Consider the following 17,537-nt stretch of genomic DNA (forward strand, 5'->3'; position numbering starts at 1 on the left):
TGATGATAACTGACTGGAGAAACTGTTTTTTTCTCCCTACAGCTTCGTCATGGTCCTCATATGTCTAATCTTCAGTGTCCTGTCCACAATAGAGCAATATGCAGAATTTGCCACCGGAACTCTCTTATGGATGGTGAGTCATCATAAAACTTTCATACAACTCCAAAAACAGGCTCAACCATAAGCATCTTCATAAATCACTAACGTCTAAAGTTATGAGTGGCTGCTCGTATTATCGCATACATGTTTGTAACAGATTTATCATATTCTCTTCTTGTCTTGAACAACCTGCAGACCTATACATGTATACTTCAACAGGTGCATTAATTAATAGGAGGGTCAGAGTGAGTGATGTAATCGAAAGCAGCGGCAAAAAGTCTTAAACCTTGATTTAAAAGAAGTACCCTTCTTTATCCACAAGATGGAGACAGATGATCTTGTCTGGGAGGGAATTCTTCCCGCCATCTTAAACCCAAGCTCAAAGATTTTACAAAGATCAAAAAAAGACTGAAGTTTTTGCAAATACCATCACACGACAGCTTCCAGCTTGCATCGCATTCATCCAAATCTCTGTAGTGAGCAACACGTGTGCATACAGTACTAAACAAGTGTGCATATTTTACATTATTACAATGGGTCAGGAACCACTGTTTTAACCTTTTCTGATTACACTAGTTATGCAGAACACACTGTGCATGCCGATACTTGCTGGTAAATTAACTGTTTCGTGTCTCATTAGGCTATTAAGACTCATAAGTGATGCAATAAGTCCAGGGCTTACAACCGTGGCTGCTGTTCGGAAACTCTACAAAGAGCTTGCATCATCTCACGCACGCACGCACGCACGCACACACACACACACACACACACACACACACACACACACACACACACCACCTCTCCTCACCACAGTTATTCATTTATTTTCACCCAGGAAGAGCCAACTGCTCTCTATCATTGTCTCTAACCCTCTTTCTCTCCCTTTCTCCATCTATCTTTCCTACTTCCATCAACCTTCTATCTTTTTTCTGTCGCGTTATAACTCAAGAGAACAGCGAAATCAGCCCTGTAAAGATGTTAAGATAAATGTAACATTTCTGCACTCCAAATAACTTAGTCTTTCCACTTAAATTGCCAAACCTTTTTATTTGTACACCTGTGTCCAGATGTATATTCATGCTTTTGGTTCAATATTAATGTCAGATAAGATAATACCTTATCTTCCATGTGTGCTTTTGAGGGGGTGGAGCCCTGTAAATGGGGACATGGTGGCGTGTCGTGGTGGTAGTAGCTATACTTAGAAACTTCAGGGTTAGCTGACATCTGTGAATCACAGGCTGCTTGTTTTGGATGGCGGGGGGACATTAGTCCTTGAGGATATTTGGCCTTCAGTGCAGCTGCCAAAGTAAAGCTGCTGGTTCAGAAATGTTCATTCAACAGAGGCATGCATGTGACATGGATCTCTTCTTTGTCCTCTCTTCTGACCGGGTCCTCTTCGTTGTTTTGTGAATTAAAATGTATGACATATCTATTATTGTGCCCTCACTATGCATGTATGGGCAGAGCTATGCAGCTTAGATAAACACATTCCTAATGATTTGAAAAAAGACAAGAAAAAACGTTTGATTACCAATTAAATGATAGATTACTGTGTGTGTGTGTGTGTGTGTGTGTGTGTGTGTGTGGTGTGTGGTGTGTGTGTGTGTGTGTGGTGTGTGTGTGTGTGTGTGATGTGTGTGTGTGTGTGTGTGTGTGTGTGTGTGTGTGTGTGTGTGTGTGTGTGTGTGTGTGTGTGTGGTGTGTGTGTGTGTGTGTGTGTGTGTGTGGTGTGTGTGTGTGTGTGTTGTGTGTGTGTGTGTGTGTGTGTGTGTGTGTGTGTGTGTGGTGTGTGTGTGTGTGTGTGTGGGTGTGGTGTGGTGTGTGTGTGTGTGTGTGTGTGTGTGTGTGTGTGTGTGTGTGTGTGTGTGTGTGTGTGTGTGGTGTTAGAGCTGGTGGCCCCATATGCAAGCTGCTGCCTATTAAGCCGGTTCGAAGCCAGATCCGGACATTTAGGCAATGTCCTCTGTTTTCCCCTTTCTGTAAATCTCTACTAAAGGCACTCTACAAAAAATGGATAGATTACAAATCATGACCAAAGATAATGTGAAAATGTTATCATAAGAGTGTAACAAGTAATAGGAGAGGTGGAATCGGACAAGTATCTACTCAAATAAGACACAATGTATAACCAGGAACACATGACATTTGAGTCCTCATAGGACAATACAGTATTTAGTGAAGATACACATACAGTGTAAAAAGTTTCCAACAGAGATGCAACACTGACTACCAGCTACAAGTGTACTAATTGTAGATGAGATGTAATATTGTTGTCATGAAGATTAACCTTTATTTATCACCCTAGGGGGAAATTCACTTCTCCACTCTGGTTTTGATATATTTGTTAATACACACACACAGTGTACACAATACAGGTAGGTGCACACATGCATTGTAGAGAGGTGCAAGTGTGATTATTCGTGACTGGGAGGTTAAAGAAAATCCTTATCAAATATCGGATTAGGTCCTACAAACAGCAATCAGAGCATGGATATGGCAGCAAACAAGTATGTAAAGATAGGGGAGTGATTTCGTCCGGAGCAGAGAATGACATCACAAGTTCCTCTGTGCTCCGTTTACGTGCATGGTAGTGCATGTGATGCGGTCTTTGTGTGTGGACAATTATTTCCCCACATTCTTCACTGTATCCAAATGCTGGTTACCACTGATGACGCCATGGTCCACGACATTGTCATGATACATCATTTCCCCCCCCCTCCATGTTCCCCCTCGGTCATCGCTGGTGTTGGAACTGAGTCCTAAATGCTCTGAATTGTCTAAGTATCGACAACCTTGATTGACATACTTTTGAGTAAGGGGCAGGTAAAAGAAGTATCATGTGTTCTCCTCCTCTCTATCTTGGGCTATATAAACTGATCAAATTGTACATGTTTTGTGAATTGTTAAACAGGAGTGGAACAAAAAAAAAGATCCTTTTTAAATCAGAGATATTAAATAACTCGCCTCCAACAAAGCATGTGCAATTTAAACCGGATTGACATTTCCACCTGCAATCCTACATTAATAACAAGGGTGTTTTACTGTATGATGTTCCATCTATAAGTTGCGAAAGCTTTGTAAAGCCCAGGACCATCGAGATGTAATGAATGACTTTGTGCGTGTGTGTGCATACGTACAGTCCCTCATAGTGGGACACACAGATGAAGCAATCTAATCACATTTTCATCTGATACCGTCATTCCCCAGCAGCTCTTTGAATGAACTTCACCCTCGCCTGGCTTGACTAGATTATCGCTGCGTGAACAAGCGGCTGTTTTTCAGTAAACATAAAATTGCCAAATACGAAAACATCTGGATGACCCATTTTAGGGAATTATTATGACTAATCCCTTGAAATACCCCAAATTCATTTGTTCCTTTGACTTTCAAATGTAACCCAGATGTCATAATTACTAAACTCGATGAATTGGGACTCAGTGACCGCTTCGTTCTGGCGTTGGTGAGAGTTTTCGGTCTGACTGTAGGGCAGTTTAAGTGTATGCGTTTTATTTATTTAATACACCTCCTATGATATTAACCCCAACATCATATGTTTTGTATTTACAGAAGGATGCATTTATCATAAGTTTGTACCTTGTTTGTGAAAAAGAAACGTCCTGCTGTCCAAAATACATGGAGGTTATTAAACATTTGTGCAGATAAAACCTTATTTGTAAGTAAAGGATAAGTTAGACCTTTTAGTCAGAATTTACCAAACAGTGTTGTGTACAGTAGACACAGCGACAGCGATTTGAAACCGAGTCTGACACTTTTCAACACAAACAATAAGTCTATGGCTGGCTTATGTTTTAGTTATCTAAGTTAGTGTCTGCTTCTTAGTCTATGACTCTGAATGTCCTCAAACATCTTTAATTGGTTCAGCGATTCAAATCTGCATAAGTAAAGTGAAACAAAATGGTAATTGAGTCTGATTAAGGCTACGTTATAGAGATTTACTGAACCATTTCTGCCTGATTCTCCTCCTCTTTCTTTGTTAATGCAGACAGCCCATGCCAAACAACTCAAGCGCAGAGCTTGTGAACTTGATTCATTAACAGACAGGCAAACTGAACCTTTACAAAGCAACAAAAGGGATCCGTCCATCATTCTGTTCCTCTCCTTTCGCTATGATAACACTGATGGAAATCTCAGATGGATTCTCACTGTTCTATTGAAAAACTATCACTTCACATCAGTGCATTTTGTCTTTGTGCTGACAGTTTTTTCTCCAGCCAAAGTCGTGTCTGGTTTGATTGACAGGTCATTGTTTTGGGGGCTCTGTGGTGCTGTGTTATTGCAGCAGGGCTTGTGGTATTAAGTTTCATACGAGGGCTGGTCAGGGAGCAGCCAGTTCAAGCAATCAGCGAGATGACCACCCATATGGCCTTAGGGCTCAGCAGACAGTACGGTGGCTAAATATTATGCGTGCACGGTGGCCAGAAAAACGATCTCCGTCAGACGGGCTTAATGAATTCACAGAGGCAACACGTGTGCTCGTAATAGAAAAACAAATGCATAATGGCACTTATTGGAGCACAATCTCAACTGATTTGCAGGTGCATATGATTTAAAACTCATAATCAAGCCCCCATTTTCTCATAGTCAGTATAGTCAACTATATTTTTCAAGTGCTGCAGAACGGCTTACAATTCTAACAAGATAGCACGTTGATTAGTTAGCTTTCATATCCGTTAGGCAGCAGCGTGATGGTGTTTCTCTGTGTTGCTTCAATCACTTAGCCATTGACCCTGTCTCAATACGAGCTGTCATCAGCCATATTATCAACCTCCATCTTTCCCCCCTGCGTATTTGGGTGGTCTTAGTACCACTAGACCACCTTAGTGTCTCCTTTTCTCTCTCTCACACACCTGCCATTACCCATTCATATCATATCATAAATCTAAGTGATTGATAATAATGGCTTGATAAATACCTCTAGATTAGTCCTAATGCATGGCGCATAGTGTTATCTATGCTTTTAGAAATGATACCTTATCTACTTCCACATCCTCTCGTAATCCTGTATGTGCTTCACAGTTATTGTCTCGGTACCAACGGATTAATGTAACCCCTTGCTGTATGTTTGCTTTGTCCTCCACAGGAGATTGTGCTGGTGATGTTCTTTGGCACAGAGTATGTGGTCCGGCTGTGGTCGTCAGGCTGTCGCAGCAAGTATGCAGGCATCAAAGGACGTCTGCGCTTTATCAGGAAGCCCATATCAATCATAGGTGCACCTGGCCTTTTCCTTTGCTACCACTTTAATACAACGGATGTCTTGTTTTGTCCTTGTCGATCAACAACTTAGACCAGTGTTGTCCAAACTTTTTTCACCTAAGGCCACAAATATACGAAGGGCTTGGCCACTCACTAGAGGTTTATCGCCTCATACTGTAGGTTCAGTCATAAATTAGAAAAATCAATCAAATGTAGGTAAATTATTCTTGATACTTGAACATGCTTTAAAGGTCTCCTATTATACTGTTTTTCATCAATATATTACAGGTCTCAGATATATACAAAACATGTTTCTGAAGTGTTTGGCTCCAAACACCAAACAGATCATTGCAGTATCCCATAATCCTCTCCGTTTCAGCCCCGTTTCAAAAGTGCTGATTCTCTGTCTGTTACTTTAGATGAAAATAAGGAGCCCCTCCCCACGCCCCTCTGAGAGAGATTTGGTTAAAAAGAACACAATGGTGCTCTAGGAGGAGATTCAGGTGATAAGGGGGGGGAGTTACTCAAGGGGGTTACCTTGGTTGCTGATTGGCTAATGGTTACTCAAGCCAACAAATCGTTATGACATCATAAAGTGGCCAAAATCTGATCAGCTCATTTTCAGACAGGTTTTTATACAAATGGATCAGGACAAAAAGTGAGCGAATCTTTTTTCCTGAAACTTTCAGAATCTCTTTACACAGAGGGGACACATGTTTATGTAGAAAAGACACAAAAAAGTGGATTTTGCATAATAGGTCCCCTTTAAGAAACAAACAGCCTCCATCCCAGAGGGTTTCATTCATTGTGTTGGGAGCTCATTTTATTAAAACAGGAGCTTCAGATTGCTTATAATAAGAGAAAATATGAAGGGTATATTTCAAGGTTATACATTTATTATTGGACTTATTAGACTCTTATCAACTTAGATTTGTTAGAAAATGTTTTCAACTTGAATTGACTTAATTTATTAGAAGATTGTGGCTACACATTAATACTGTGTTAGATATTTGAACAGATATATTTTAGAAGTACAATATAAGACAAGCAGAAGTTTCATTTGTGGGCCATACTGTATTTCCTTTGCTGAGGGCCTATTCAAAATGGTCCGCGGGCCACATTTGGCCCCCGGGCCGTAGTTTGGACACCCCTGACTTAGACCTTTCAAGCAATGTTAGGCTTTACTTCAGTATATTATTTCCTTGAATCTGAAATGTTTACAACCTGATTTATCTCCCGTGTTTCTTTTTCTCCCAGATTTGATCGTGGTCATTGCCTCACTCATCGTGCTTGGTGTAGGGTCCAATGGCCAGATGTTTGCCACCTCTGCCATCAGGTACAGCGCTTTATGTTCTCCTTTGTATCATTATATCATACATGTAGCTGGACAGAGAACAGAAGATAATGAGGTGTTGTTGTGCGTTGCAGGGGTATCCGTTTCCTCCAAATCCTGCGTATGCTACACGTGGATCGACAGGGAGGAACGTGGAGGCTCCTGGGATCTGTAGTCTTCATCCATCGGCAGGTAGGTTAAAAATAATTCAGACGAATGGTGAAACTATTTGCTTGTTTTTAGCATTATTTCTTATTATATGGCTTGGAAAACAAAAGCCATTACTAATGCATTACTCAGCTGTGGATTTTTCTAGTGGGTGCACAGACCCCACTCCCCCTCCCTGGTTCTGCAGTAATTTACTTCTTATTATATCTAATCCCATGGCTTTATAAGGAAAGGAAGAGAGATCATCATGGTAGCCTTTCCTTTTTTGATCGTATCCTGGCGGTTGTTTTTGTATTTTATTACGCTGATAGACATGAAGTCAGAGGATGTAGTGTTCTTTTCTTAATCCTTGAAGTAGACCGTGTTCTTTGGATAAAGTCGGATCTGACATTCATGACTATTTGATGCATGAGCAGAGCCGGACTGATCAGTGAGGATTGCGTGCAAAGGTCAAGAATTCTTTTTTAGTTCAAGTTGAGCCAAAAGTGGTTGGTTTCCATCTCACTGTTGTCAGGTGACCTCTTTATCAAATGATGTGCTCTGTGTAGTGGAACTCTATTGCCTTTAGCAGTGTCAATAAGTTGGGGGAAAGGATTAGACTTGGCATGTTAGGATGTGTGCACAGAATAGCATTTTGGTATTGAAGGGCTTGCTTTGTAATTGCTGGATTCTAACTGTAGTAAAATACATACGCTTGGATACTGATTGCAGACTTCTGGTTACATAGTGTAACTTTTAATGTAGGTAAATATCTCTAAGAAGGCTTTGTAGGATTAGACTTCCAACCATACAAATGTTAAACCAGTCATGTGGCGCTGAGTAAACTCATGTGAAGGAAAATTGTTTCACGTTTGTAGCAAAAATAATATTTTTCAATGTTTCAGACTTATTCGTGGTATCCCCTCTCTTTATCTGAGCACACTCTCACTGACTGGTTTGGTTTTTGGTGGAATTGCCACAGGTCTAACTGATTCAAAACCATTGTATAGTAGGCGGCTATAATAACCAACCACACCCTGTTTATCCTTCCTGCTATGCAGAAGGTGGTGGGTGACCTAAGTGAAAGCACTCATGAAAGTCAGTAAGTTGTCCAACTTGTGCAATCTCACACCTCCAGCATAATAAGGCTGCAATCTTCTCTTCAAGAGTGAACCTCAAACAGATAAATCCGTCAAGGATAAACTGACACCCTTTACTAAGCAGGACGAGGAAGGTTGGCGTCAGTCAGCAGCAGCTCACCGCACGTCACTCACAGATCACATAAAACATGTTTTTTGAGTTAATGCTGATGTGCACTGTCACCACCTGACTCTGTAACACCTAGAGCATTATTTCACACGTTCATACACTCCTCTTCGACCTGTGTTTCTGCAGGAGCTGATCACCACACTGTACATCGGCTTCCTGGGCCTGATCTTTTCCTCCTACTTTGTCTACCTGGCGGAGAAGGATGCTGTGGATGAGGAGGGCAAGACGGGCTTCGCCAGCTACGCCGATGCCCTGTGGTGGGGCGTGGTAAGGCACTGCTTGAAGTGGAAATGAATAGTATGGAAGAAACGAGACCTAAACTGTTGTTTTCTGTTTTGAAATTTTCTTTGGTGTTTTTTGGTCAGATATTTCTACTGAGCGAGGGTTTTTAACTAGATAGATGGATGGATAGATAGATATACTTTACAATACTTAAAACACTTAAAAAAGTGGAAAAGAGAATTAACAATTACAAATAAAATGAAAAATATACAATGTAAACAATATACAATATTCTGGATAATTAAAATAAAAGATATTACAGGTCTTTTATAAGAAAGGAGAATGCCGGTTAGTAGGTTACTCCTTTTGGAGTATGTGGTCCCTGTAATCTATCATTTTCTCCATACACCATATTTCATTGACATTTGTCAAGCAGTCATCCTTAGGTGGCGAGTCTTCCTGCAGCAGTTTACATATGATGGCTTTTTTGCTCAAAAAGAAAAGTGCTTCATAAAGGTATTCATCTCGTGCCATGAGTTTGTCCTGGATTATTGTCAGGTATCATTTGACAAAATAGTTTTCAACATACATTCCAAGATTAATAGTTTTTTTCTTTCACCTCTGCCAATGATTAAAGTGGGACACCAAAACATATAAAAGTGTACTGGCATTGGTTTGCCACAATGCCGCCAACATTTACCCAGTTCCTGAGAACCCTGCTGTATAGATTTACATTTTGGAGTGACAAAATATCGTATTATGTTCTTCCAGCAGAATTGTTCCCAGGATCTGGATTCGGCATTCCTTACTTACATTACTTTAAACTTTGAATACTACTTGAGTTTCCCGACGTAGCGTCCATACTTGAAAGGCCACATCATATGGACATAAGAAAAGATTATTCTCTCTAAAATTCCGTAACAAAGACTCTGCACAATGCCCTCTCAAGTGAAGTCTGAGCAGGGAAAATGAGACGCCGGCCCACCCTAGTTAGACCAATTATTAGCCCCCTTGTGTTTTTATTTTCCTAATTGGCTCTTCGTGTAGCATGCATCATGCAACACTCAACACAGATGCAGGTGTGTTGATGCTTTTCGTGCGTAGAGCTGGTTTCCCCTCAGTTCGGAGGCTCAGGTTTCCACATCAGTTAATTAAACATTTGAATTGAAAGCGCAGAGTAATGAGAGACCTATGGCTGCCTTGTGCAGGGGATCAGCACGCCACAAAGAGACGGTAATAAACCATTCACCTCTGGGCTCTTTGCCTCAAAGAACTTTTAGAGCACCAATATAAAGTGTCAGTTCCCTTAATTAAAACTTTAATTGTGGGATTACTGCCCTTTATGTAACAAGGGTTAGAGGGGTCACAGTGTTCTTCACTACTCTATGGAACGGTGAATAAAAAGCTGTTGTTTGTGTTGCTCTGATCACAATGTTGAGAAAATAATCAGGGTTGGGGATTAGCACCTTTTTTGTTTTTCTGAGACTGTAAACTTGAGAGCCATTACAATGGTTTTGGGTGTACGCTTTTCTGAAATAGATTGCAATGATTGGAGAATGCTAAGCTCCTCCAGCGTGTATTCCTTCTCTTGGCATGATTTCCACATTCGGAGGTGCAGGTGCAGGGCTCAGCGGGAGGACAAGCCAATGCCATGATTCATATCCCCTTCTCCCTGCCTCTGTTCCTCTCCTGCCAATTGCTAATGGTTAGGAAATGGCTGTTTTTAATTTGAACTACCTTTACCCAGGAAACATTGTTAAATACAAAATGAGGAAATTGATAGCTGATGGTGGGAAAGATATTCCGATCCTTTTGGAAAAGTACTTATACCACATTGTAAAGATTTAACAATGAAAAGTAAACATCCTGCATTAAAAACGTTAAATACAGGGTTCCTGCAGGTTTCACCAACTCAAATGTAAGACTTTTTAAGACCACTTTGAATATAATTTAAGACCTATTTCACGGCAAGAAAGTATGAAGGAAAATTGCCAAGAAAGAAGAAATACGTCCCATAATTGCTTACAAAGTAAATGTTCAACATAAGAACGATGACTGGACATAACAGCATATGTTGTTGCGGGATCTGCTACACTAGCTAACGCTACATTGGACACAATTGATGCTCCCGAAGCGTTGGCGAAAACAGAAGAGATGGAAGGCGTTTGTAATTGATTTTTTTATTTGGGTCTTGTGTTTCTCTGACTGACCGTGAGATTGTTAAGCCTTTACCCCCAATGTTCTGAGTTTAACCGTTTCTTTTCTTCACGAAATGTTCACGAAACTGTGTCTCAGGGCTTCTTAACATTTAATGTGTCATACCCACTTAACGGGAAGAAAGTCTAACGCCAAGCCTCTGAATTAGCACTAAGCGAAAGGGTGCTAACTTACTTAGCACATAACTCACAGTAGAAATATTGTATACTTCATCAGATCTGAACAGACTACATATCATATGAAAGCTGAGATTGCACAGATTCCAATGGCATAAGTATCATCACTGTGCGACCTAAACTCGCGAAGGCAAACCCAAACAACACACAACTTAGCTTTCCAGGGCCAAAACGGCCAATACGTCTTACCTTTGCTGTTTTTCTGTGTTCAAGGGCATTAAAATGCATATAAACGCTGCTGAAGGTTAATCCAATGTCTCTGTGTCTCTTTGAAATGATTACTGATAATCCATCATCAGAGTTGGGTGTAACGCGTTACTTTGTAACGCGTTACTGTAATAATATTACTTTGTCGGTAACGGAGTAGTGTAACGCGCTACTTTTATAATCCAGTAATCACACTACAGTTACTAACATTGCCCCGACACGCGTTACTTCGTTACTTTCTAAAATCAGTCATAATCAAACCTCAACAAACACCTGCAAAGAACACATGCTAGGTGAAGCTAACGCACATAGCTGTTGTTTATTTATATCACACACGTAGTCTGATCTTCTTCTCTGTTTTCCGGTTGTTGCTTGTTTTGAATGACGAATACACACTACCGCTGCCTGCTGGTAAGGAGAGTTATTGCCACTCACGCATGCGCAGTTCGTAGGTGCTCGGCTGAAGTCTGGCTCCAGTGCAACACATGGCCAACACGCAGGAGAACACGCTGACGCAACAGCGTGAGCAGAGATAGACTGCGCAAAATATACAGATAGCAGGAGACAGAGGACAGCCACGGTCAGATAACAGGAGACAGAGGACAGCCACGGTCAGATAGCAGGAGACAGAGGACAGCCACGGTCAGATAGCAGGAGACAGAGGACAGCCATGGTCAGATAGGAAAACATTCAGGAGCTATCTGGATCAGTCTTATGCGACAATGGAAACTGAACTAAAGAGAACATTTGAAACTTTAGCAGTCTGCGTGATCTGCCTGTAGGGAGGGGCGGGCCGGCCCTGCGAGTAAAGTAACGAGTAAAGTAACGAGTAAAGTAACGAGTAAAGTAACGAATTACTTTATGTAGATAGTAACGAAGTAGTGTAATATATTACTTTTTTTTGAAGTAATATGTAATATGTAATATATTACTTTTTTTTAGTAACGACCCCATCTCTGTCCATCATAACATTTATGTCAATAAGACTAGCTTTCATATAGAGTGTATGAGAGCTGTAACCCAGCTTCCGGTTTTGGGCATGCTGGCTGCGCATCACTCTCATTCACCCATGGTAATGTTTAGATGGATTTAGGAACATCCCCTCAATTCTATTGGCTCTAACGGTTCAAAAGAGGTGTCAATCACCAAAATCGACCGATGGGTCATGATTCAAAAAATAAATCTGAAACATGTCTTAAATGTTTATAGAAGCCAATTATCTTTCTCTTCATCTATCAAAAAGCTATACTTGTACAAGTTGTTGGGTACTTTAATTTATAACAAGACACATTTGAATATATTTAATAAATATAGTTGGGTAAAATGTTCAATATTTAGCTTTGAGTTGTAATAGAGTCGATTGGCAGGAAAGTAAAGTTAAGTACAAATACTTCAATTTGCACTTCTTGAGTAAATGTTCCACCACTGGAGCTGATAGTGATAACCTCGCCATTTTGTAGTTTCCAAATTACACGTTATCACACATATAGTAAAACATTCATACATACATTTACAAACATGCATGCATAAATAAGTGCACTTGCACTCTTAAACACATTCAAAGACCAGGTCTGTGACCTTTGTTTAGACATGAGGAGGTTTCTGCCACACACCCTTTCTTCCTGAATGAGAGGGGTGTTGTTGAGTAGACCATTCCACTCTGATGGTCAGGAGGACATTGTTTAGTCATCGGATTTGTGGATGAGGGATTAAATCCCCCAGCTCTCCACCCGCCCCCAACTTACATCCAGCCCTTCCCGCCCTTACTCCTTCTTTTTTACTCCCAAAGCCCTTTTAAGTATCTCACCTTACATCAGCCGCTTTGTGTGAGCGCACAACAGCGGCTCACGCGGCGATACTCCATAGACACCGAGGTAAGCCAAGAGTCTTCTGAATGTGTCAGAATTGGCTCGGCTTTCAGAGTGGGTGTACATGCAAATGCAAGAGGTATTTGTTTTCCCCCCTCAACCCGGCACATTCCTACACTCACTGAGGATAAGCGGTTGGGAATCTTATTTCCTTTGAGGAGCAAGAGCCTCAAACGCCCCGCCCTCGCTGACGGTGGTGGAGCGAGGCCAGAACTGCTGATGAACTTTCTCTCTATTATCTTGTGTTATAGACTGCTGTGGTAACGCTTCGAGAGCTGTGCATTCACTGACATCTCATTACGTCAGTAGATCATTACAGGAGGGAATTTTAATATATCTCTGAATTAAGTTGTATGTAATTCTTAGTCAAATTACATTTATACAATTGATTTAATGGACAAATCTGTAAAATGTAGATTCTCCATAAAGAATCATGCCAAAGCACGACTTTAAATCTTATGTTAACCACAGATGTGCTCATAAATGTCTTGGGGGAAAAAAGTCATTCAGCATGAAAAAGCGGTAAATGAATTAATAACACTTCATACTCTTAGAGCGGACAGGCCTCAGTAAGGTTCATCTAGGGTTAAGGCAGGATAATGAACAGGCACCCTCTAGTTTCAACATCACCAGTAAAGGGCAGGGTAATGTATTATTGAATGTCTCTTGCATTCTGTCTGATGATCGTTATATGAGATGTAAGAGAAACTTAATCCACTCTCTGTCTTCAGGTGACTGTCACTACAATCGGCTACGGAGACAAAATTCCTCAGACGTGGATAGGGAAGGCCATTGCTTCCTGCTTCAGTGTCTTCGCCATCTCCTTCTTCGCTCTGCCTGCTGTAAATATCATTTCACTCTGAATCAAACAAAATTCATGATCAGTAGGAAATATGAAAAACAGTAGGACATTTCAATCTTATTCCAACGTTTTGACTCAAGCAGTGCTATCTGAATGTGTTGAAGCACATTTTGATAATTTTTGTCTCCATCTTTGTTTTCAATAGATTATATTTGTGAGATTCTACATTAATATTTCCACCATCTATCCTAAATGTTACCACATTATTCCAATCTGTTCTCTTGCAACTTTATTCTTTGTGATGTAGGGTATCCTGGGCTCAGGCTTCGCCCTGAAGGTCCAGCAGAAGCAGAGGCAGAAGCATTTCAACAGACAGATCCCCGCTGCAGCCTGCCTCATACAGGTACACTTGAGCATCCACATACATGTAAGGCATCTCAGCCTTAGAAAATGTAGTGTAATAATCAACAAGCTATACATTCAAAACAATGTCAGACACAGTTCACAATGATTTACCAACAGACACATGTTCCTTATACTGCAGTTTGTGTTGTACAATAGGCATGGCAACACATTCTCAAGTTGATTGTTCTTATAAGTTCTAGAGTGCACTTTCTTGATCTCGCTCGTGAAAGGAAACATTGGAAATTGAGAATTAAAGAGCAACGGTATTTGTTGTCTGCAAGCTCTTACTGAGCCTTGGGAAAGGTGAGCTCTCTCTTACTTGCCAAGTGTGAAACGGTAGACGAATAAGCAGCTATGTTGTACCAAAACTAACTATTACAAAGATTACAATTACCCGAACACACTGAGGCACAACAACAGATGGTCTAGACACTTGTGACACAAAGACACCTTGTGCAGAAATCCACTCCATGAAAAATGTTTTTGTGTGATTAAACAATGGTTATAATAGAACTGCCGATATAAAGGTTAAAGCATTGTTGAATATTATTTACTTCGATTGTACAGCGCCTTTCATAGGTTAGTGCATAATAAAGTGCTTGTTACATGTGAAAACATTAGTGGTTAATATTGCTACATCACTGCCGTAGTCCAAGGTAAACATTTTTGGACATTGAGGAAAATCTGACAATGATGGCATGTTATGTACAGTAAGTCACGGCATACACACTAACACTTATTCTGTGCTATCACCCGTCCTCTCAGACACTTTGGAGGTGCTATGCAGCGGAGAAACCAAACGGCGGTGCTGTCACATGGAAAATGTACGTTCTAACTCCAGAGGTGGTCACCACGGTGGAAACCGACAGCATCAGCCCCAACATCAGGAAGCTAAACCTCACGGTAATTTTCCATTTTTACCTTAAATGAAAAGCCAGAGGTGTTGTGTGGCTCATGGCTTTTAGAAAGGATAACTTTCTTTTCACAAAATATTGGTCTTTCCTTTATAACATAAAAGGTTCAAGGTTTTGTATTTTGTCGTACGAACATAGCTGAACATCTTAGGTCACATGCTCCTCCAACAGTGCAACACAATAAAACAGGTAAACAGAAAAATATAGTAAATAGTAAATACAAAAAGAAAAATAGCTTGAAATAGTGCAATAAGAGTCTATATGCAAGTTATTGGAATATGATATATTAGATAAATAGATAAATAATTTCTAAGTAGCAGCCAGATGAATATTAGGGATGTTGTTTCAACAGTTTTAGGTGTTTAACATATTTTGTTTCAACAGTTTTAGGTGTTTAACATATTTTGTTTCAACAGTTTTAGGTGTTTAACATATTTTGTTTCAACAGTTTTAGGTGTTTAACATATTTTGTTTCAACAGTTTTAGGTGTTTAACATATTTTGCTTCAACAGTTAAGGTGTTCAGCAGTCTTATTGCCTGTCGGATGAAACTGTCCCGGAGTCTGGTGGTTTTAGTCCGGATGCTGCAGTACCAGTATGTCATGTGGCTGGGGTGATGGGGGTCTTTTATAATCCTGAGGGCTTTCTTCCTGAGCCGCTGGGAGTAAAGGTCCTCCATGGATGGCAGCACCGCCCTGAATGCATTTTGTTGCTGCTATAGGCTTTAAGTGCAACCATGGACACTATTTTATATATTCCATATATATTATATATATATATGTTTTCTGGCTGTCTGGCTTTGGTTTGGCCTTCTCTTTGGTAGTGCATGCATAATAAATACATTACTTTACCCTTAACACTGTGTACTTACCTGTTTTTCTAACCCTATGAGCCGGGTTATGACAAATGTTACAGTGACGTTGATCTATCCAATGATGGTGAAACCCTACCTAAAAAACAAATGGCACCCAGATCATAGATGCATCTCCTTATTAATATTTTAGCTGTAGACATTTCATTGTGAACTAGCAATTAATGTATGTCGTACCTCTCATAAAGGACATTTTCAAGTAAACATGTGAAATAAGGCTTTGAGAGGAGCTGAACATCAAGAAGTCCACAAAAGAGCTTTTCTCAGCCTGTCTTCATGCAGAGCAGATTTGCATACGTGGCCCACATCGTATTGTGCCGCTCACCTTTCTCAACAATATTAGCTATGTTGTGCGTAGGCCAGACAGCATAAAAGGGCAAGTTAAGTTCCCACAAACGTACACACACGTGGAAGGACACACACAAATACACATACACACAGCGAACCCCCCTCTTCCCCGAAGGCCTGACTCCACCAGGATGACTTGAGGCCTTTGTGTCCGCGGGACAAAGACTCAGTCAGTTGAGATGATGTCACCGCAGCCTTTCTCATGGGAGTAAACCTTTGTCTAGTAGAACAACAACAAAAAAATCTTTGTGTAGCATTGAACCCAAATGTATTGGGGAGAATGGAGGCTGCTTCCGCTCCTTTCTGTTTCAACATGTGACTTTCTCCGCTGACTCTCCTCTCTCTCCCCTTTCTCTGGCTTTCAAGATTCCTGTCCAGTTTCTTCTCTTTTTAAACTGTCTTTTTCTTCCCTGCTCTTCCTGTATCTTTTCCTCTGCCCCTCTCTTGGCTTGTCTATTTATTTCTCATTCTTGCTCGCAATGCTTTTTCTCTCAGTGTTTGTTACAGTTTCTTCATGCCCTTCTATCTTTCCTCCACCACCACCTCCTTCTCTCACCCTCTCTGCTAATGAGTCTTTCAAACCTCGGGTATTTGGATTGAACTGCTGGCCTCTCGTCAGTGCCAATGTCTGATCCACTGAGTCCAAATAATTGAGTTTCCACATCCATGACGTTAGTGTTGGTCAGCGGGTCTAAAGAGTGGGCTGGAGGCACTATTATGTCCTCAGAAACTCACTGACTCACACGGCACATTATGATCTGAAAGAAGAGATTAAACGCATACCACTGATGTCACCAGCGTGCAAGCTCATTTTGTGAGATAATGACCTATAACAAAAATGGGAATTTTACAGGTACTAAAATACAAAAAGGTGATTTGTAATTTCATTGTGTTTGGCTAAGCATCGTTTTTTTTATCCCTTTGCTATAATGGCTGGATTAGTTCACTCGTGCAGAGAAAACAATTGAAAGCATTAGCATGCAAAGTGATGCGGGAGGCTCTAAGCTATAAACAAGGGTGTCTAAAATAAAAGGTTTTGCTGCAGGCCATGAGTCTGTAATACTATTCCATATTTCTAAAATATTTCTATAGTTGGCGGTTGATACCGAATAAAACATCACTGACATGCCTTTCTGCACAGATAATACACAAAACGCAGCAAAATAACTAAATACAAATATGAAATGTCGTGCTCTATGGATTTGCATCTCTGGAAAGAGGGACCCTACCTCGATTAGTGAAAGTGCACTGGATACAGAACAATTGGTGGATGAGCTCACTATAGGACCACCACAATGTTACCACACAGGTTTAGTTGTCTGTTGTACTGCCAGTTGAATGGCAGGTGAAGAACTGAGCCCTGGCTACAAATACTGGCTATTGGGATGTACACGATATAGCTTGAACACATTTTCAGAGCGATTGCGTGAAGTTAGAAGACTATTG

The 17,537-nt window shown here is 40.6% G+C and overlaps 1 protein-coding gene across 3 annotated transcripts in view; it reads left to right on the forward strand.

Annotated features, from left to right (window-relative positions):
* kcnq1.2 (potassium voltage-gated channel, KQT-like subfamily, member 1.2) overlaps positions 1-17,537 on the forward strand; it is a 180,861-nt gene that overhangs the window by 13,456 nt on the left and 149,868 nt on the right. For all 3 annotated transcript variants that reach the window (XM_034084524.1, XM_034084525.1, XM_034084526.2), the window contains exons 3-10: positions 43-133; positions 5,201-5,327; positions 6,571-6,649; positions 6,742-6,838; positions 8,189-8,329; positions 13,484-13,594; positions 13,862-13,957; positions 14,725-14,862. In XM_034084524.1, the coding sequence (XP_033940415.1) occupies positions 43-133; positions 5,201-5,327; positions 6,571-6,649; positions 6,742-6,838; positions 8,189-8,329; positions 13,484-13,594; positions 13,862-13,957; positions 14,725-14,862 (880 nt within the window). The remainder of the gene's footprint in view (positions 1-42; positions 134-5,200; positions 5,328-6,570; positions 6,650-6,741; positions 6,839-8,188; positions 8,330-13,483; positions 13,595-13,861; positions 13,958-14,724; positions 14,863-17,537) is intronic.

The sequence above is a fragment of the Pseudochaenichthys georgianus genome, chromosome 6 (assembly GCF_902827115.2).
Source record: "Pseudochaenichthys georgianus chromosome 6, fPseGeo1.2, whole genome shotgun sequence".
Lineage (NCBI taxonomy): Eukaryota > Metazoa > Chordata > Actinopteri > Perciformes > Channichthyidae > Pseudochaenichthys > Pseudochaenichthys georgianus.